We start from the raw sequence: 18,439 nt of genomic DNA on the forward strand, positions 1-18,439 counted from the left end.
TAGTCTTTCTCTAATCATGGGTTGACAAACAGACAAGGTATATTATGTGCATAAGTTATTTTATATAGCATTCTGGATTCTTTTTGGTACGGGGAAACTAAACCAAATTCTATCTAAACTAGCAACCCAGAAAATCACATTAGATTTACCCATTGCGTTACGGACGGACAGACAAAGTGAACTATAGAGCAGCTTTGTAACTATAAAATCATAAATTCATTGTTTAGCCCCAATATTAAACCAGTATCTAAAGGAATAAGGCAATGGCCATAAATTGATGTGCATACCAAATGATAATACATAAAATTACCCCTTCTGTAGATTACAATTAGTTGTTGAAACCAAAATTTATTAAAGTCCTTAAAGTTTTTAACCCAACGAATACGAAAACGTTATTATAAAACTTTGGGAACTAGCGTAATAAACAGCCCCATGTCCCCTCCCTCACTGTATTGAACCGCAAAAGAATACTCTAGAATTTTGGCTGTTGCATCTCAACATAAAGTTTCTAGATTTTACAGGCAAACTTATTATATAAATTTCGTCAACATGTTGACCTTAATTGAAGAAAATGCTCGCTTTCCGCAAATTGATAATTTTAAACTTTATGTCAAAAACAACTTAAGAACTAAATTAATTAAAAGCAATGAATGACCATTCATCTTATAATGTCTATAAAAAAAATTATGACAACATCCAAAACAGCTAAGCTTATAAAGTTTTTAAAAATTTCAAATTATAACATATTTCCAAATTGTACAAGAAATCGCCGTTTTATAATCAAGTTAAATCATTTTTGTTTCATTGAGCTAAAAGTAAAAATATGTGTAATAATTTGTTAAATTATGAATATGGTTTTAGCAGACCCCCCTTAGCCGCGAGGCTTACAGAAGCTTTACAATGAGCCACAGGGCTTACTAAGCCACCCAATAAACCACAGCTAACCTTTGAAGGAACAAACCGAGGGGATTAGAAAAGCTATATTGCTAAGCTAAAAATATAGAGCCGCAAAGTTGTTTTTAAAGGCTTAAATAACATAGAGAGAAAAGCTTCGATTGATAGCGATTTCCGTCAAGTGCCTAGTCGAGCTCAAAAGACCCACCACGCCACCTCATTTAATTTTAATAAATATGAAAGGGGGGGTTAGTTTTTGTTTGTTTGTTACTTTAGGTAAGATTATATTGGGTACTGGGTAGCCTCGCAGGATCATGGGTACTGGGTAGCCCCGCAGGATCATGGGTACTGGGTAGCCCCGCAGGATCATGGGTACTGGGTAGCCCCGCAGGATCTTGGGTACTGGGTAGCCCCGCAGGATCATGGGTACTGGGTAGCCCCGCAGGATCATGGGTACTGGGTAGCCCCGCAGGATCATGGGTACTGGGTAGCCCCGCAGGATCATGGGTACTGGGTAGCCCCGCAGGATCTTGGGTACTGGGTAGCCCCGCAGGATCATGGGTACTGGGTAGCCCCGCAGGATCTTGGGTACTGGGTAGCCTCGCAGGATCATGGGTACTGGGTAGCCCCGCAGGATCATGGGTACTGGGTAGCCCCGCAGGATCATGGGTACTGGGTAGCCCCGCAGGATCATGGGTACTAGGTAGCCCCGCAGGATCATGGGTACTAGGTAGCCCAGCAGGATCATGGGTACTGGGTAGCCCCGCAGGATCATGGGTACTGTGTAGCGCCGCAGGATCATGGGTACTAGGTAGCCCCGCAGGATCATGGGTACTAGGTAGCCCAACAGGATCATGGGTACTGTGTAGCCCCGCAGGATCATGGGTACTGTGTAGCCCCGCAGGATCATGGGTACTGTGTAGCCCCGCAGGATCATGGGTACTGTGTAGCCCCGCAGGATCATGGGTACTTGGTAGCCCCGCAGGATCATGGGTACTGGGTAGCCCCGCAGGATCATGGGTACTGGGTAGCCCCGCAGGATCATGGGTACTAGGTAGCCCCGCAGGATCATGGGTACTGGGTAGCCCCGCAGGATCATGGGTACTGGATAGCCCCGCAGGATCATTGGTACTGGGTAGCCCCGCAAGATCATGGCCCCTTAGTTAGAGGCCTCCTAATACAACAACTCCCCCTGTTTTCAATTATTTTTTGTAAATATCCGTCGCGATAATTCAGATTTTATAACAACCTTAATATTTGTTTTGAATAATCTTTTGTTTCGTCCATTTTTCAGTTTTAAGTTATGAAAATATTTTGATTGAATAGCCTGTCTTAGTTTTAGACATCACCAATTATCAGAAAAAATGCAAGTTAAACTATAGTGCTCTTATTATAGCAACATAAGATCTGCAAAACTTTAAAAATTGTGACACTGCACATAGGGGCAACAAGGGGCATCAATTCACCACCCCCAAATCAAGTTTTAAACATTCTATGAGTATTATCATACCCAATGTACATCAGATTTCAAAGGAATCGTAAAAATACGCTTTTCAAGTAAGCATTCTAATGCATGGAAGTCAAGAAATGCAAAAAATTTCTTACAGAAAAAGGCATACTTTTTGTGTTTCACCAACAATTTTAAAAGTATTATAAAATCTCTTAGAATTAACGTAATTAGACAAAATAACTTTTGATGAGTCATGCATTACATATATTTTGACAGTATAAAAGAAAAAAACACAAATTGAAGAAATTAGTCCTAAATAATTCTAGTTGAAGTCAAGATTTTAGTTTGTTTTGTTTGTTTTTTAATCAACTTTTAAATAGACAGTAAGAGGAAACATGTTTTCGCCGGGTGTCGCCGGCTAAAAAAACGATATTTGATTACCCAAAGACATATTTTAATCGCCAGTACTGGTTTCACTTACCCCCCCGCGCCCCCGTAGGGGTTTTTAGTCCGTTTTCTGAACGTAAGTGCACGAAAAGTTTGTAAGAAAAAGCGTTTAAATGCACTTTTAAAGTCAAAACTTAAGATATAATTCAAATAAATAAAAGACACAAAAACATAGACATATTGGGAAATATTTATTCTGACTTAGAATTAAAGTTAATAATAAATATTTTCAAGTTCTATTGTACTAAATGATGGGAAGGAGAGGGGGGGGGGGCTAAACCTGAATCTAAACTTCTTTATGTTTGATGTTTTAATGTAACTAAATAATCGTTTCTATAAATTATTACAAATATCAGGGATCTAAAGGGATAAGACAAAGGTCAATAAATTGTTGTACATCCCCAATGATAATACACAAAATTACCCCTTGTGTAGATTAAAGTTAGTAGTTAAAACGTTTGAACACACAACGTTAAAAAATTTGGGGACTAGTGTTATAAACAGCCCAATGTCCCCTACCTCACTGCGGAAAGGTAAATTTAATATGCAAATAACGTGAGGTTCTTATAATCATTCTAAATTGGAATTAGCAAGTAGTCTATCTGTCTGTCTATTGGTAATGCTTTGTTTTTAAATTATGTAGTTACATGGTATTCATGTTTAACATCAGCAGTTTTATTTAGAAAGGGAGGGGACTGTTAATTACACTAGTCCCCAACCTTCAAAGTTTTATAATAACGTTTTTATATTCGTTAGCATAAGAACTTCAGGAAATTTAATTGATTTTTTATTGGTTGGTTCATTAAGATAAGTGTCAAAGCTTTTCAACCACTAATTGTCATCTACAGACAAATAATTTTGTAATATAATTTATTAAATATGTATCAATATTGGGGATGTACATATTAATCGGTTATTGTTTTGTTCCTTAGATCCCTAGGTGTTAATATATAATACAAAGTAGCTTGATGTCTGTTTGTCTGTCCGCCCATCTCTTAAGATCTCGCTAACCACTAAACCGATTCTACTCTTCAGGGAATATATCTACTGGTCCTGTGGTTGTTTAAAGCTCTTTTTCAAAAATAAAAATTTTCAATTTTTTTCATATATAATTAGGGTCGGTCCGTCCGTACGTCTGGTACAGATAGCTCTTTTACTTAACTTAAACAGTCTAGAACTGTCCTATCGATCTCAAACTTTTCATGATGATTTCTACAACAGTTAGGTACGACTTAGAAAGCACAGCAACTCTATATTCTTTACCATAAAGTCCGTACATCCATTTATAACAAGCTGATTTTTACTTTTTTGACAACAAATAATGGTTTTGAATGTTAAAAATATCCTATTCATCTGATTTTTTTAATTCTGATTCCTATTTCAATAAGGTGTAATGTTATAAGCGAAGCATCTCTATAATCAAGTCCTAAAAACGCCAGTATGTCCTTAAACAGTAACATGTATTTAATCAGTTTTAATTACAATTTTGTATAGACATGCATTAATATTCAGTTCTGACACTTCACAAGTGTTAATGTTTGTTTGTCCTTCCATTTCAGAGCTTCGCTTCTTTCATGGATGTTGTCATCCTTGTTTAATTACCTCTTGGGGCAAATCCCCTAGATGCTAGGGGCGAAGCCGCTAGTATTCATATGAACAGTAAACAAGAATCATAATATCATTATAAATATAGATATTAGTTAATAAAAATTTATGTTAATCATGCCCACATTTATAATGGATTTATTAAACATAAAAATAAAGTGAAACTTGTAGCTTGCTAAAATAAGGATCCCCATCCACCCCCATTTACACCATCCCCTCCCCTCCTACTGAAATGAATTCCATGACCCCAAATTTGACACTTTGAACACGAAAATCGGACTACAATTGACATAGTTACATTTTTAAGTGCCAAAAAGCTAGTGATAGGGTAGCTGCGCTACTAAAAAATTCTCATATTGCTCTGATAACCAAAACCCCTAATTAGACATTTTAACACGAAATTCAAGATAGTTGATGGATAGATAGATGGATAGATAGATGGATAGGTAGATGAATAGATGTATGAATAGAGAGATGGATAAGTAAATGGATAGACAGATGGATAGATAGAGGGATAGATTGATGGATGGATAAATTGATAGTTGATGGATAAAGAGATGAATAGTTGATGGATAGATATATGGATATATAGATGGATAGACAGATGGATAGATAGAAGGATAGATAGATGGATAGATAGATGGATAGATAGATGGATAGATAGATGGATAGATAGATGGATAGATAGATGGATAGATAGATAGATAGATAGATGGATAGATAGATGGATAGATAGATGGATAGATAGATGGATAGATAGATGGATAGATAGATGGATAGATAGATGGATAGATAGATGGATAGATAGATGGATAGATAGATGGATAGATAGATGGATAGATAGATGGATAGATAGATGGATAGATAGATGGATAGATAGATGGATAGATAGATGGATAGATAGATGGATAGATAGATGGATAGATAGATGGATAGATAGATGGATAGATAGATGGATAGATAGATGGATAGATAGATGGATAGATAGATGGATAGATAGATGGATAGATAGATGGATAGATAGATGGATAGATAGATGGATAGATAGATGGATAGATAGATGGATAGATAGATGGATAGATAGATGGATAGATAGATGGATAGATAGATGGATAGATAGATGGATAGATAGATGGATAGATAGATGGATAGATAGATGGATAGATAGATGGATAGATAGATGGATAGATAGATGGATAGATAGATGGATAGATAGATGGATAGATAGATGGACAGATAGATGGATAGATAGATGGATAGATAGATGGATAGATAGATGGATAGATAGATGAATAGATAGATGGATAGATAGATGGATAGATAGATGGATAGATAGATGGATAGATAGATGGATAGATAGATGGATAGATAGATGGATAGATAGATGGATAGATAGATGGATAGATAGATGGATAGATAGATGGATAGATAGATGGATAGATAGATGGATAGATAGATGGATAGATAGATGGATAGATAGATGGATAGATAGATGGATAGATAGATGGATAGATAGATGGATAGATAGATGGATAGATAGATGGATAGATAGATGGATAGATATATGGATAGATATATGGATAGATAGATGGATAGATAGATGGATAGATAGATGGATAGATAGATGGATAGATAGATGGATAGATAGATGGATAGATAGATGGATAGATAGATGGATAGATAGATGGATAGATAGATGGATAGATAGATGGATAGATAGATGGATAGATAGATGGATAGATAGATGGATAGATAGATGGATAGATAGATGGATAGATAGATGGATAGATAGATGGATAGATAGATGGATAGATAGATGGATAGATAGATGGATAGATAGATGGATAGATAGATGGATAGATAGATGGATAGATAGATGGATAGATAGATGGATAGATAGATGGATAGATAGATGGATAGATAGATGGATAGATAGATGGATAGATAGATGGATAGATAGATGGATAGATAGATGGATAGATAGATGGATAGATTGATGGATAGATTGATGGATAGATAGATGGATAGGGTAAGGGGGGGCTATTTTCGGGAGGGGTTAATCTGGTAATTTTCTATCTACCTTCATAAAATGACCTTTATCTCCATGTTTCTTTCAAATGACAGAAAAAAACATAAAAGCAAATTTGTTTGTTGTTAAATTACCTACAAAAAAGTACAAAATGAAATTTTTGTGAGATGAATTTTAAGGGTACTAAATAATTAAATCCCCTTTTTGGTTGATTTGCCCCAATGTGCACTGGAAATCTATTAAATAAAAATGGTAATATTTGACTTTAAATGGCTAGGAAAACGCCCTTAGCATCTAGGGGCTTTGTATTCGAAAGGGAAAAGAGGGGCTTTAAAAATAGATTAAAATTAAGGCTTAAATGTGAAAATGGAATAGCTTAAAACGGGGGACTGCCATTTACACATCCAGCAAATTTACAGTGGATGTGTTTTCGCCAGTGCAATGGATGTATTTATGACAAACTGAATTTTTACTGTATAAATGACAGTAAAATCGATTCTTATGCCATAAATACATCCAACACTGGCAAAAATACATCCAATATTTTTATACATATGTCAGAAATACATCTGACACTGGCATTTATACATCCATACGTTTTCAATTATACGTCATAAATACATCCAACACTGGCATTTATACATCCATAGAAATTGGGGAATGGATGTATTAAGGCTCATTCAAAAAGCACATCATTTTGAATCTAATCCAAATAAGCAGGAATATATGATAAACTCAATTTAAACAACAGCTATATAGGTCTGATTATTTAAAAGCATAATGAACATTCAATGAATATTAATCCTTGTGTTTAAAATACACTGCAGAGTTATATTTTAATATTTTATACAGGGCGTTTCAAAAAAAACTGCGTTTTCCGGTTTTGGGAAACAACCAGTAGGAGTATGAAAAAAATAATTATATATTTGTATTCTCTATAAAAATATGGATTAATTTTATAAAAGGTGTTTATTGATTACTCTAAAAACAACAGCGCATTTTAGAGTTGATTAATTCTAAAAAGCATGAATGATAATTTTTTCGGTCAGTTTTTAAGGCTTTTTATATTGTTTTATAAAAAAATACTATTCCTATCTGTCTAAAATGATAAACAAACTTATTTTATTTTCATTTCAATTTTATTCAACTTATTTACAGGTTTACTGAAACATAAAACGCATTTTTTTATCATAGACAATTCCGGTCAAACTTTAAAATCTCCGCCCACTTTTGGCATCTAATTGAACTGAAACTACTTAACGGACATTTATAATCCAACCCTCCCCCCTTCAAATACGGATCAAATGTTTTATATTTATGGTCAAACCATAAATCTCAAGTGCATACATCAACATTTAAGCTATTAATTTGTAGGTTGCACTTTTAAGTAAATAAAACAAACTGCTGTAACTTTTTGTTTTTAAAGATAACTTCTTGGGATAAAAAGTATTTTAATTTTTATGTTATAATCTAAAATACTATAAAGAGTTAGTCACCTAAAGTTTGTTCAACCAAGAGAAACGAGAAATATTGCAATTTGTAAGGATCTAAAAAGCGTTTTTCAGAGAAAAAAAAGGGAAATAATGACAAAAAATTAAACATGCACTTTCATTTAACCATTTACCATATTATTATTGGGATTTTAAAATTTTTTTCTCAAAAATTTACAAGTTATTTCAATCAAATTGATATATCAAATTTAACATCAAGCATTTTTCTCCCACATGTACCTATCAGAAAAGCCGTATTTTTAGAGATATTAAAAAACACCTTAAGCAAATCTGGTGTACATTTATACATAGAATATGGACCTATAATCATTTTTTTCATACTCCTACTGGTTGTTTCCCAAAACCGGAAAACGCAGTTTTTTTTGAAACGCCCTGTATATTCTTTTGAACATAATAAAAATTTTTATGTTTTCTAAACTATTTATCCCTTTCTTAAACCTTACCCTGTAACCCTACCCAAATCTCACAACCCTATTTTAGAATTTTTCTAGAAAATTTACAAGGCTAAGTCATATCTACAACATTTTAATTAAGATTTATTTTATCAAATGTTTGTATTTTATTTATTGAAACAAAGAAATCTGTTATTTTATCTTTAGTTATTTAACTAAATTGTAATTTAATGAAAGTGAAACTAAGAACTTGTAATGTAGTAAAGCATAACTTGATATATTTAAATCTTAATATGCTTTAAGCTAAACCTAATAAAGAACAATACTTCAATATAGCTCGAAGTTGTTCATCTTGTTGTTATAACTAAAAAGGAAAGAAGGGTGTAGTAGATATTGAAAATAAACATAAACAAACTTTTAAACATGAATCAATTGAAAATAATTTAATCTTAATTGGTGGAAAAGATTAAAACCTTTTGTATGTTTCCCAAAAATCCTAAAAAATAAATAGCAGGAAATGTACTTTTCATCCACAATAATTTGACCACCTGTGCAAATGAATTGATGTTTTGTAGGGAGCATCTTGAGAAAAAGGAAAGTAAATAGGGGGAGAGTAACTAAAATAGGCCAAATTTAAAACCTATACATACTGTACAAAATCTAATTAATTGTAAATAAATAATAGTTATTTCTCGCATCGTATTATAAACGGCTTTCCGCGGATATAGAATGTACAATTATAAGATTAAAACTAGTTTTTTTAGCCCCGTGGTGCCGAAGGCACCGGCTAAAAAAACTGGTTTTAATCTTATGATTGTACATTTTTATATTCGTAGAAAGCTGGATATAATACGATGCAAGACATAGTTTTTTCGTATGGATGAGAACCGGTTCCTATCCACCGGATACGAATGAATACGAGAAATATTCTTATAAATTAATCTAGATGTATATTTGCCGGTGTTGGATGTATTCATGACATATAATTGAAAAAGTATGGATGTGTAAATGCCAGTGTCAGATGTATTTTTGACATATGTATTAAAATATTGGATGTATTTTTGCCAGTGTTGGATGTATTTATGGCATGAGAAAAAGGAAGAAAACATTTTGCCAAAAATACATCAACTGTAAATTTGCTGGATGTGTAAGTGCTATAGCCCCGCTTAAAACCACCACAGGACCTATATGAAGCCTACTTAAAATAGAAAATCCAATCGGTTCAGTAGTTATTGAGACAAAATGACTGAAAAAATATATCGACAGTATAATTACGTACATAATATTTACATACTTATGCTGACATAAAGTCAATTTAAATATCTAAATTGTATGTCAACACTAAGCTTCTAAGTTTAACAGAGAATAAACAAACGTCAGTTAACGTTTGGAATAATAGAAAAGTACGAGAGAGAGAGAGTGTGTGTGGGAGAGAGAGAGAGAGAGAGAGTGGGTGTGAAAGAGAGAGAGAGAGAGAGAGAGAGAGAGAGAGAGAGAGAGAGAGAGAGAGAGTGTGTGTGGGAGAGAGAGAGAGAGAGAGAGTGGGTGTGAAAGAGAGAGAGAGAGAGAGAGAGAGAGAGAGAGAGAGAGAGAGAAAGAGAGAGAGAGAGAGAGAGAGAGAGAGAGAGAGAGAGAGAGAGAGAGGGGTGAAAGAATAATGAAATCCTGTTTTGGGTAAAATCAGGATAACAATATCAATAAGTAGCGAAGCTTATAGATGTTAAACAATAAGTCAAACAGACAGGCGGACCAAGTTAGTTAAATGATTTTTTAGATTGTTCCCAAGAAAATTGACACATTTATCTTAATTAGCAGCTAAGAAAATTATACATCTTTCACACAAATAATAATGGACAGACAGGCGAACAAAGTTAAAAAACGAGTAGATGGTATCAGAGGCGTCCAAGCTTTTTTATTTGGGGGGGGGGGGGGGTAAAATTTTGAAAATAAAAATTTTAGGGGGGGTAATCTTTATTTCATAGAGACATTTTTTTTATTTGGGGGGGGGGTAAAAATTGAAAATCCAAAATTTTGGGGGTGCCTAGGGCACCCCTTAATTCATTTGAGGGGGGGGGGGTAATTACCCCCCCCCCCATTGGACGTCTATGGATGTTATTGTTTATTGGTCATGGGAATTTTCAAATGCAATTTGAGACAAATATATCAAAAAGCAGCCAAGAAAGTGGCATTACTCCCCAAGAAATTTCCGTCTTCCCTACAGCTCAAAAGACGAACAGACGGACAAAGTTAGTTATAGACTAGATGTTTTATTCTGGAAGGAAGGAGATAATGGGCTGTTTATTACACTAGTCCCCAAAGTTTTAATAACGTTTTCTTTTTCATTGGCTCTGCAACTTTGGGGTCTTTTTCATGAATTTTTATTGTAGATTCATTAAGTTGCGTGTACAAACGTTTTAACCAATATTTATAATCTACAGAAAAGGGAATTTTGTCTGTCATCATTGGGGATGCACATTAATTTATCGGCCATTATCTTATCCCTTTAGATCCCTGCTACCAAACAGATGACGTGGTCTATTGATCTAACTAAGATCTAATCAACAAACAAATAAATAAATTATGAAAGAAATATTCGCGGAAATGTTATTAAGAAAACTAATGAAAACTGTCTAAACAATAGATTTGTTATTCTAGATTGACAATCAATTACCTTGATTCAACTTGAAATTTTTTATAATAGAATTTTCCAAAACAAAGCTTTATCCTAAGAACTTTTATCATTTATAGTTTACTTATAGTATGGATAAATAAAAAAAAAATAATGCAATATCTTTTTTAAAATGTGTGATTGTACTGGTGCTACACTGTTTTTTCATTGGTCTAATTACAGGATTTACTATCTAGACTTTCTACATTCATTATCCAGATAAACAATATTTCCTTTCAAATCTACAAAAGGCTCCATTGATTCAACAGTAAAGACATAAAAAAAAGAATAAAAATGCCATAAATTAACCTTAGAATATGAGAGGAGAGACATCAAACAAAACTTATTCTAATTTCAAAGCTTTCGGAGTAAAGGTTATTTTTAAAAGAGGGATGGGTTAATTAGTTATTATCATCCCTCTCGATAGAGTTTAACTTAAAGTCGAGAAGATAAAACATTATGATAACCCATCCCTTATTCTCTTCCCCACTTTCAGATTGAAAGGGTGACGCAAATTTCAGATTTGAGAAAAATATATCTTTATATTATAGCGAATTAGATAATCTAGCAAGCATCGCTTTTATCTTATAGAGAAAAATAGTAAATCAAACGGCGAAAACTGAGATATGAAATTTGCGTCACCCTTCCAATATGACGCATGACCGCTACGACCGTGGCATTATTTTAAACCCAATCCCCCTCTCACCTTCCCCCAATCAAGAAAACTTCCTTGAAAAAGAAAAAAATCGTATAATGGTTAAAAACTCAGGGAGGGAGGGGATAATATGCTATTATTAACTATTCCCCAAAGTCTTATAATAACGTTTCCTCATCCATTGGCTAATTAACAACTTTGGGAAATTTTATTGAGTTTTGAATTTTCCAAACGTTTCCACCACTGATTGTAATCTACAAAAAGAATAATTTTGTGTATCATCATTGGGAATGTACATCAATTTACCGGCCATTGTCTTATCCATTTAGATCCCTGCTTTAACTACAAAAAAAATCCAGGTAAAATAAATTCCTTTTGTCAGTTTTAGCATAGACAACAATGATATCCGCATCGGGTCCATTGGTTATCCAGAATTTGTGTCCGTTCAGAATGTACGAATCTCCGTCCCTGAAAAGTAAAATGTTGGAATTTTTAACAATTTTGAAGCTCTCTAAAGTGCCTATAAAAATTGACGACTTACAATATTAATGATGGTAAAATACACAGACTATATTACCAATGGCAGGCCAGTGTACATTTTAATTGACCACAATTTTTCTAGCCCTTCGCCTTAGTGGTTAAGACTTCAAAAAACAAATAGACTGTTTCTTTTAGTAATGGCTTCCTTTGACATTTAGGTGTTTACCTGAAATTTTGGAACTATAACTGTTTAAGAAATTTTATTGGAGATACAACAAAAAAAAAAAAAATATGCAAGTTGAACTTATCGAATACAAATTTTCATAAAGTAGCCAGAGTTTTTCTTGGATGTATCTGTATGAATATGCATCATAGGCTTATAGGATTAATTGAAAGACAGACTTTATAGTGTTAGTTATAGAGTAGCTGTGCTAGTATAAATATAAAAAATATGTACTTACTCCACTGCTGTAAGATTCATACTTACAACATCTGATCCTAAGATAAAATGATAATGATTCTCCTGTGATATGTAGTAGGTTTTTTTGTTTTAATTTGGTAAAGGTTTCAGAATAACTGAGCTGGATCTTTAAATAATTTTAGTGGTGAGCCAGATCGGGGTGAGCCAACTTTCCACCAATGAGAGCACAGCATTTTATGAAATGCCGCGCTGTTATTGGCGGAAATTCGGCTCACCCCGATCTGGCTCACCACTAAAATGATTAAAAGATCCAGCTCTGGTCTGAATTATTTGAATTTTCCAGGTACCTTTATAAATACTTTGGGGTAGTTTAAATCAGGGCATCAGACATGGATAAGACAATGGCAGATAATTAATAGACATTCCCAATGATTATATACAAAATATTCTCTTCTGCATATTACAATTAGTGGTTGAAACGTTTAGACACTCAACTTAATGAACCAACCATTCAATATCCAAAGTTGTTGAGCTAACGAAGAAGAAAACGTTCTTATAAAACTTGGTAGACTGGTCTAATAAACAGCCCAATTTCCCCCCTCCTTGGTTGTTACACCTTAACTTTTCTTAAGAGAACCATAACGTTACAGCGGTTAACGAGATCCTAAGCTGACAGAATCAATTTTCTAGTATGGCTTCGAAACCGATTAAAATTTGGTGGATAAGAACCGGTTCTCAGCCACACTGATAAATCGTGTATCTTATCGTATATTATCCAGTTTTCTACGAATATAAAAATGTACAAATATAATATTATAACCAGATTTTAGCCCGTGTCTTTGGCATCTCAAGGTTAACAAAACTGGTTTTAATTTTATAATTTTACATTTTTATCCGCGGAAAGCTGTTTATAACACGATTTCATGAATAATTTTTAAATACCTGATGTTGTTTCTGACATGGCAAGTGCTCCACAAATTTCCCCTAAAAAATAAAAAAATATTTTAGGATTTTAAATTTTTTAGTAATTTCATCAAAAGAAAAGTTATCTTTCTATAAAGGTAAAAGGATAACTATCTATGTGTTTGTCTGTATGTTTAAAAATGTTTGCACTGAAAGATCCCTCTAACCGTTTAACCGTATTGGTTTTCCTTTACAGCAAAGCTTCTTCTTAGTTTTTAACTATTCTACGGGAGGGTACATTCACCAATAAAAGAAAATCGTCCCTATAAAAAATCTCCTTTCTATGTTTTTTTCTTCTTTTTTTAAGCACTCTAAATGGAGCGTTGACTCCCCCCCCCCCCCCTCTTCCCACAAATATCAATTAAGGCATCTAGATGTGTAGCCGCTAGTAATAATGAATGGGGTTGGAACTCGATTTTCTTTTTTTTGCAATTTACGTACATTTTTATTTAGGATAAAAATAAGGATGCCAACATTCATAAGTAGCGAAACACAAAAATTCATGGAATGGAAAAACATACAAAGTGAGCTGTAGAACAGATGTTTAGTTCTCATAACAATGAGAAAAGGAGATAATATGCAAGATGAAAGAAACCTCAAAGAAAATCACGAAGAAAATTTTTTGAAGCATGACCGACAGACAAAACAATATATGTAAGGGTGTGCAAAAAAATGCGGACATTTTTAAAATTGAAATTGCGCGGCTTGTGTTAATAGTAAAAAAATACTGCGCATACCGTTAGAACCTCTAAGAAGTCTATCTTTAGGAAATATAAAAACGATTCCTGTGCTACGTTTAGTTTAGGAGCTACGTGTTAAAATGTCCCAACTGAATTAAAACTCGATTTGTGAGTAAATTTTGAGACATTTTACCACCTAGCTCCTAAATTATTTGTAGCACAGGAACCGTTCTTATATTTCCAAAAAAAAAAACAGTTCATAGCGGTTCTAACGGTATGCGTAACATTTTTCTACTATTTACACAAGCCGCGCAATTTTAATTTTAAAAATGTCCGCATTTTTTTGCACATCCTTTAAATGCATTTATGTCGTAGGAATCTTCACTAAATATTTTATATGTCTATCTTGAATAGCAGCCGAGAAAATCACATTTCCCCCATGACGGACTGACTGACAGACAGACAACCTGAATTACAGAGTAGCTTCGCTAATAAAAAGTTATAATGAATGAACTGATATCTATTTTTTGCAATTTACGCACAGTTTGATTCAGGGATAATAGATTGATAAATTATTTTTGAAAGAACTGCACATAAAATATATTAAAAGGTAATTTTTTTTTCGTTGACAGAGTTTCGGTGAAATTATTTGTTAGTTGGTCAATCCATCTTATTGAAAAATTATATTTTTAAAGTTACTTTTTCACCTTTTTTGAATATCCCTATTTTTACCGGCCTCTTCAATTTCAGTATCAAATTTAAATTGTATTTAAGAGAAATAGGCTAAATCTTTTTTAATACCTAATTTAGTTTTAAAATACACTAATACACACACTAAACTTTTTTCCTAATTTTGAGTCTTACTTTCTCTTTTAGACCAGACTACATAATATTTCATAAACGGCTAAGATGAAGATATTATCTTTTTCTTTAAGCGATTTATCTTTAGGTTGAGGTACCGTTCCTCAAATACTTAATAATAGTCCTTGGACCTATAAGAAGCTTTACTGTAAAGGAGAACCATATCGGTTCAGCGGTTAGCGTCAGACAGGTACAGATAGACAGACATCATTCTATTTTGTATTATAGGTATAGTCAAAAATCTTATTTGTTATTAATCAAATATTACATTTTCTGGATATATCAAATTTTAAAAAAATTTATCTACCTATTACAAATTGCATGTTGGAATTGCGTAACTGATTTCACACTTTGCATATGATTTATGAAAAAAATTATTACGATTTAGATGGCATAGCAGCTCTATAATTTTTACCAGAAGTTCCGTACGTCAATTTTATACTTTTTCATGAAATTTTTGTATGACATAATCAGATAATCCTATGCATCTAATTTTAGAACAATAATTCCAAGGACAAAAAAGTACAATATTCTAAGCGAAGCATCTCTATTATCAAGTCCTAAAAAATGTAAGCATGTAAACATGAAACAGTAATCTGCATTTAAGTAGTTTTGCAACAAATTTACTCACAATATTGTTCAGAGACTAACATAGGCGTCCAAGGGGGGGGGGGTAATGGGGCGATTACCCCCCCCCCCCCATTAAAAATTTACCCCTACCCTGGGGGTGCCGTAGGCACTCCCAACCATTTAGGAGGGGGTATTTACCCCCCCCAAACAATTTTGGGGGGGTAAATACCCCCCCCCAAAATAGAAAATCTCTAACAAAAAAAATTTTTGCGCGCTTCGCGCACATTTTTAATACTAAATTTTTGATCAAATTTAAATTACCCCCCCCAAAAGTTTTACCCCGGGGGTAAATTTTGGGGGGGGTTAACAAATTTTACCCCTACCAACAGATTTCAGGGGGGGTAATTACCCCCCCCAAGCAAATTTTACCCCCGGAGTAAAAATTTTGGGGGCCATTTTACCCCCCCTTAAAAAAATTTCCCCCACCCCAAAATAAAAAGCTTGGACGCCCCTGGAGACTAATACATTTATAATCTGCTTATTCAAGTTTGATCCTTTTAGGGATGTTGTCATCCTTGTTTATATATGCTACTTAAGGAAGGGGGTAGGTAAATTTGATAACCCAATTTATTATTTTATATTTGAAAAGAGTTAAAAAAAATTTTTTTTAGGGGGGAGGGTTGGGGTGCCCCCCTCATCTATAATTTCAGTCAGAAAATCAAATTGAATTTTTTTTTCTAAGGGCGATTTCTCTTGGGAGGGTGGTGGTACCCTCCCCAAAAATAGTTATACACCTTCCCAGGAACTATAAGAAACTACTCTGTAAAGGAGAACCTGATCGGTTCAGCGGTTAGCAAGATCCTTCGATACAGACAAACAGACATCCTGTTACTTTATTATAAGGATAAGTTACCTCTACACAATTTTGGAATATATTCTCGTTTTTGGTCTTCAGTACCGTTCAGCATTATCTGGTTTATTACCAAAGTGGATTGAGCTAAAATAGTTATATATTACACATCTCAAAAATAAATTGATGGCAGAACAAAATAACAATATTAAAGTATCTTTTGTTTTGAAGCATGCTTGTGGGGTTATTTGGCATCAAACATTGGACCAACAGCATGAGAGGGACGGAGTTAATCGTTTTGACCTATTGAGCCGCCTTTACAAAAAGGCAGGTCGTGGCAGCCGCGTGTAAGCCTCAGGGAAATCAACATTTAGTTTAATTTCTGTAGTCCAATTTAAGACCGAATAAATAGAAAAAAATTCAATGGCCTTAGATAAAAATATAAAGTAGGTTAAGTTTGTCGAAATGCATCGCTTTTAATTAATAATGTAAAAAGAAGTACATTTTATGAAAATAAAAATCATAAGAGAAAATGAATTTTAAAGGCTGCTAGCTGCCAAACGGCTGAACGTACAGATCATACCCGCACACCATTTTAAGCGGCATAAGAAGGCCTACCAATAATCTGAATTGGCCAAGATCCAATTATGCACAGGGAAAGCTTCACTGAAGAAAAAACGCGTAAAATAGGTCTTTTTCGCGCATTTCTCTGCACTGCGAGATAATTATGCATTATTGATTTATGGCTATTCCAGATTATTTTTAGGCCTTCTTATGCCGCTTAAAACAGTGTGCGGGCATGATCTGTACGTTCAGCCGTTTGACAGCTAGCAGCCTTTAAAATTCATAGATTTTTGGAAATTTTGCTTACCAGCAATATTTTACCGTGAACTGCAGTAGATCCGAAATTATTACTATAAAACTTTTGGGACTAGTACATAAAACATCCTTACATCCCCTTTCTCTCCTGGTTCATAATTCTTTATTATAAAACACTAGCGGCTACGCCCATAGAGGCCTCTAGTGGCACTTTAAATGTTTTTTTTGTTCAAGTCTCTACGACACCTATCTATGTTGCGATAAAATCTCTCTGCGTAAAAAAATAGACTTTTTGTGATTTATCTTGAGAGGGTGGCGGTACCCTCACCCAAAATAGTTATAAACCTTCCCGGGACCTATGAGAAGCTACCCTGTTAAGGAGTACCCGATCGGTTTAGCGGTTAGCGAGATCCTTCGGTTCAAACATCCTGTTACTTTAGTGTATTTGACAACATGTTATACAAAAAAGCTTTCTTATTCGTTAGGCTAACAACTTTAGGTATTTTATTGAATTTTGATTGGTTGAATCATTAACATAATTGTCTAAACGTTTTAACCACTAAGTGTAATCTAAAGAGGAAGTAATTTTGTGTAACATCAATTCGGCTGTCCATCAATTTATCAGCCATTGTCTTATCCTATATATCCCTGATGGTTTATAATTATTATTACTAATTTTATGATTGTTTTTAAAAGCGAAGCTTTTCTATAATAAGGTTCGGTCAGTCCGTCCGTCCGTAACGGATAGCTTTTTTCATCAATTAAGGCATGTTAGAATTGTCCTATCGATTTCAAACTTTGCATGTTAATTCCTGTAGAAGTTCGGTATAATTTAGAAAGCACAGCAACTCTATAATCGTTTCCAGAATGGCCTTACGTCCATTTTAAACATGTTGATTTTTTAACTTTTTTAACAACAATTTTTTATGTGATAAAATCATCCAATTGATCTGATTTTTGGATTACTGATACCTATAACAATAAGGTACAATATTTGGAGCGAAGCATCTCTATAATCAAGTTCTAAAAATGTCAGTATGCCCTTAAACAGAATTCTGTATTTAAGCCATTAGTGCCGAACCGGGTTTTAAAACCCGGTTCCAGAAAATGTAAAAAAAAACGGTTTTCGGCTTCATAATTGCAT

The 18,439-nt window shown here is 33.9% G+C and overlaps 1 protein-coding gene across 2 annotated transcripts in view; it reads right to left on the bottom strand.

Moving 5' to 3' along the window:
• The window catches only part of LOC145321760 (isovaleryl-CoA dehydrogenase, mitochondrial-like), an 85,772-nt gene that overhangs the window by 12,443 nt on the left and 54,890 nt on the right, over window positions 1-18,439 (bottom strand). For both annotated transcript variants that reach the window (XM_080163344.1, XM_080163345.1), the window contains exons 7-10: window positions 16,540-16,623; window positions 13,495-13,536; window positions 12,593-12,629; window positions 12,024-12,119 (exon numbers count right to left, since the gene is read on the bottom strand). In XM_080163344.1, coding sequence (XP_080019470.1) covers window positions 12,024-12,119; window positions 12,593-12,629; window positions 13,495-13,536; window positions 16,540-16,623 — 259 coding nt within the window. The remainder of the gene's footprint in view (window positions 1-12,023; window positions 12,120-12,592; window positions 12,630-13,494; window positions 13,537-16,539; window positions 16,624-18,439) is intronic.

Source organism: Acartia tonsa, chromosome 6 (assembly GCF_053477335.1).
Source record: "Acartia tonsa isolate MP-2025a chromosome 6, ASM5347733v1, whole genome shotgun sequence".
NCBI lineage: Eukaryota > Metazoa > Arthropoda > Copepoda > Calanoida > Acartiidae > Acartia > Acartia tonsa.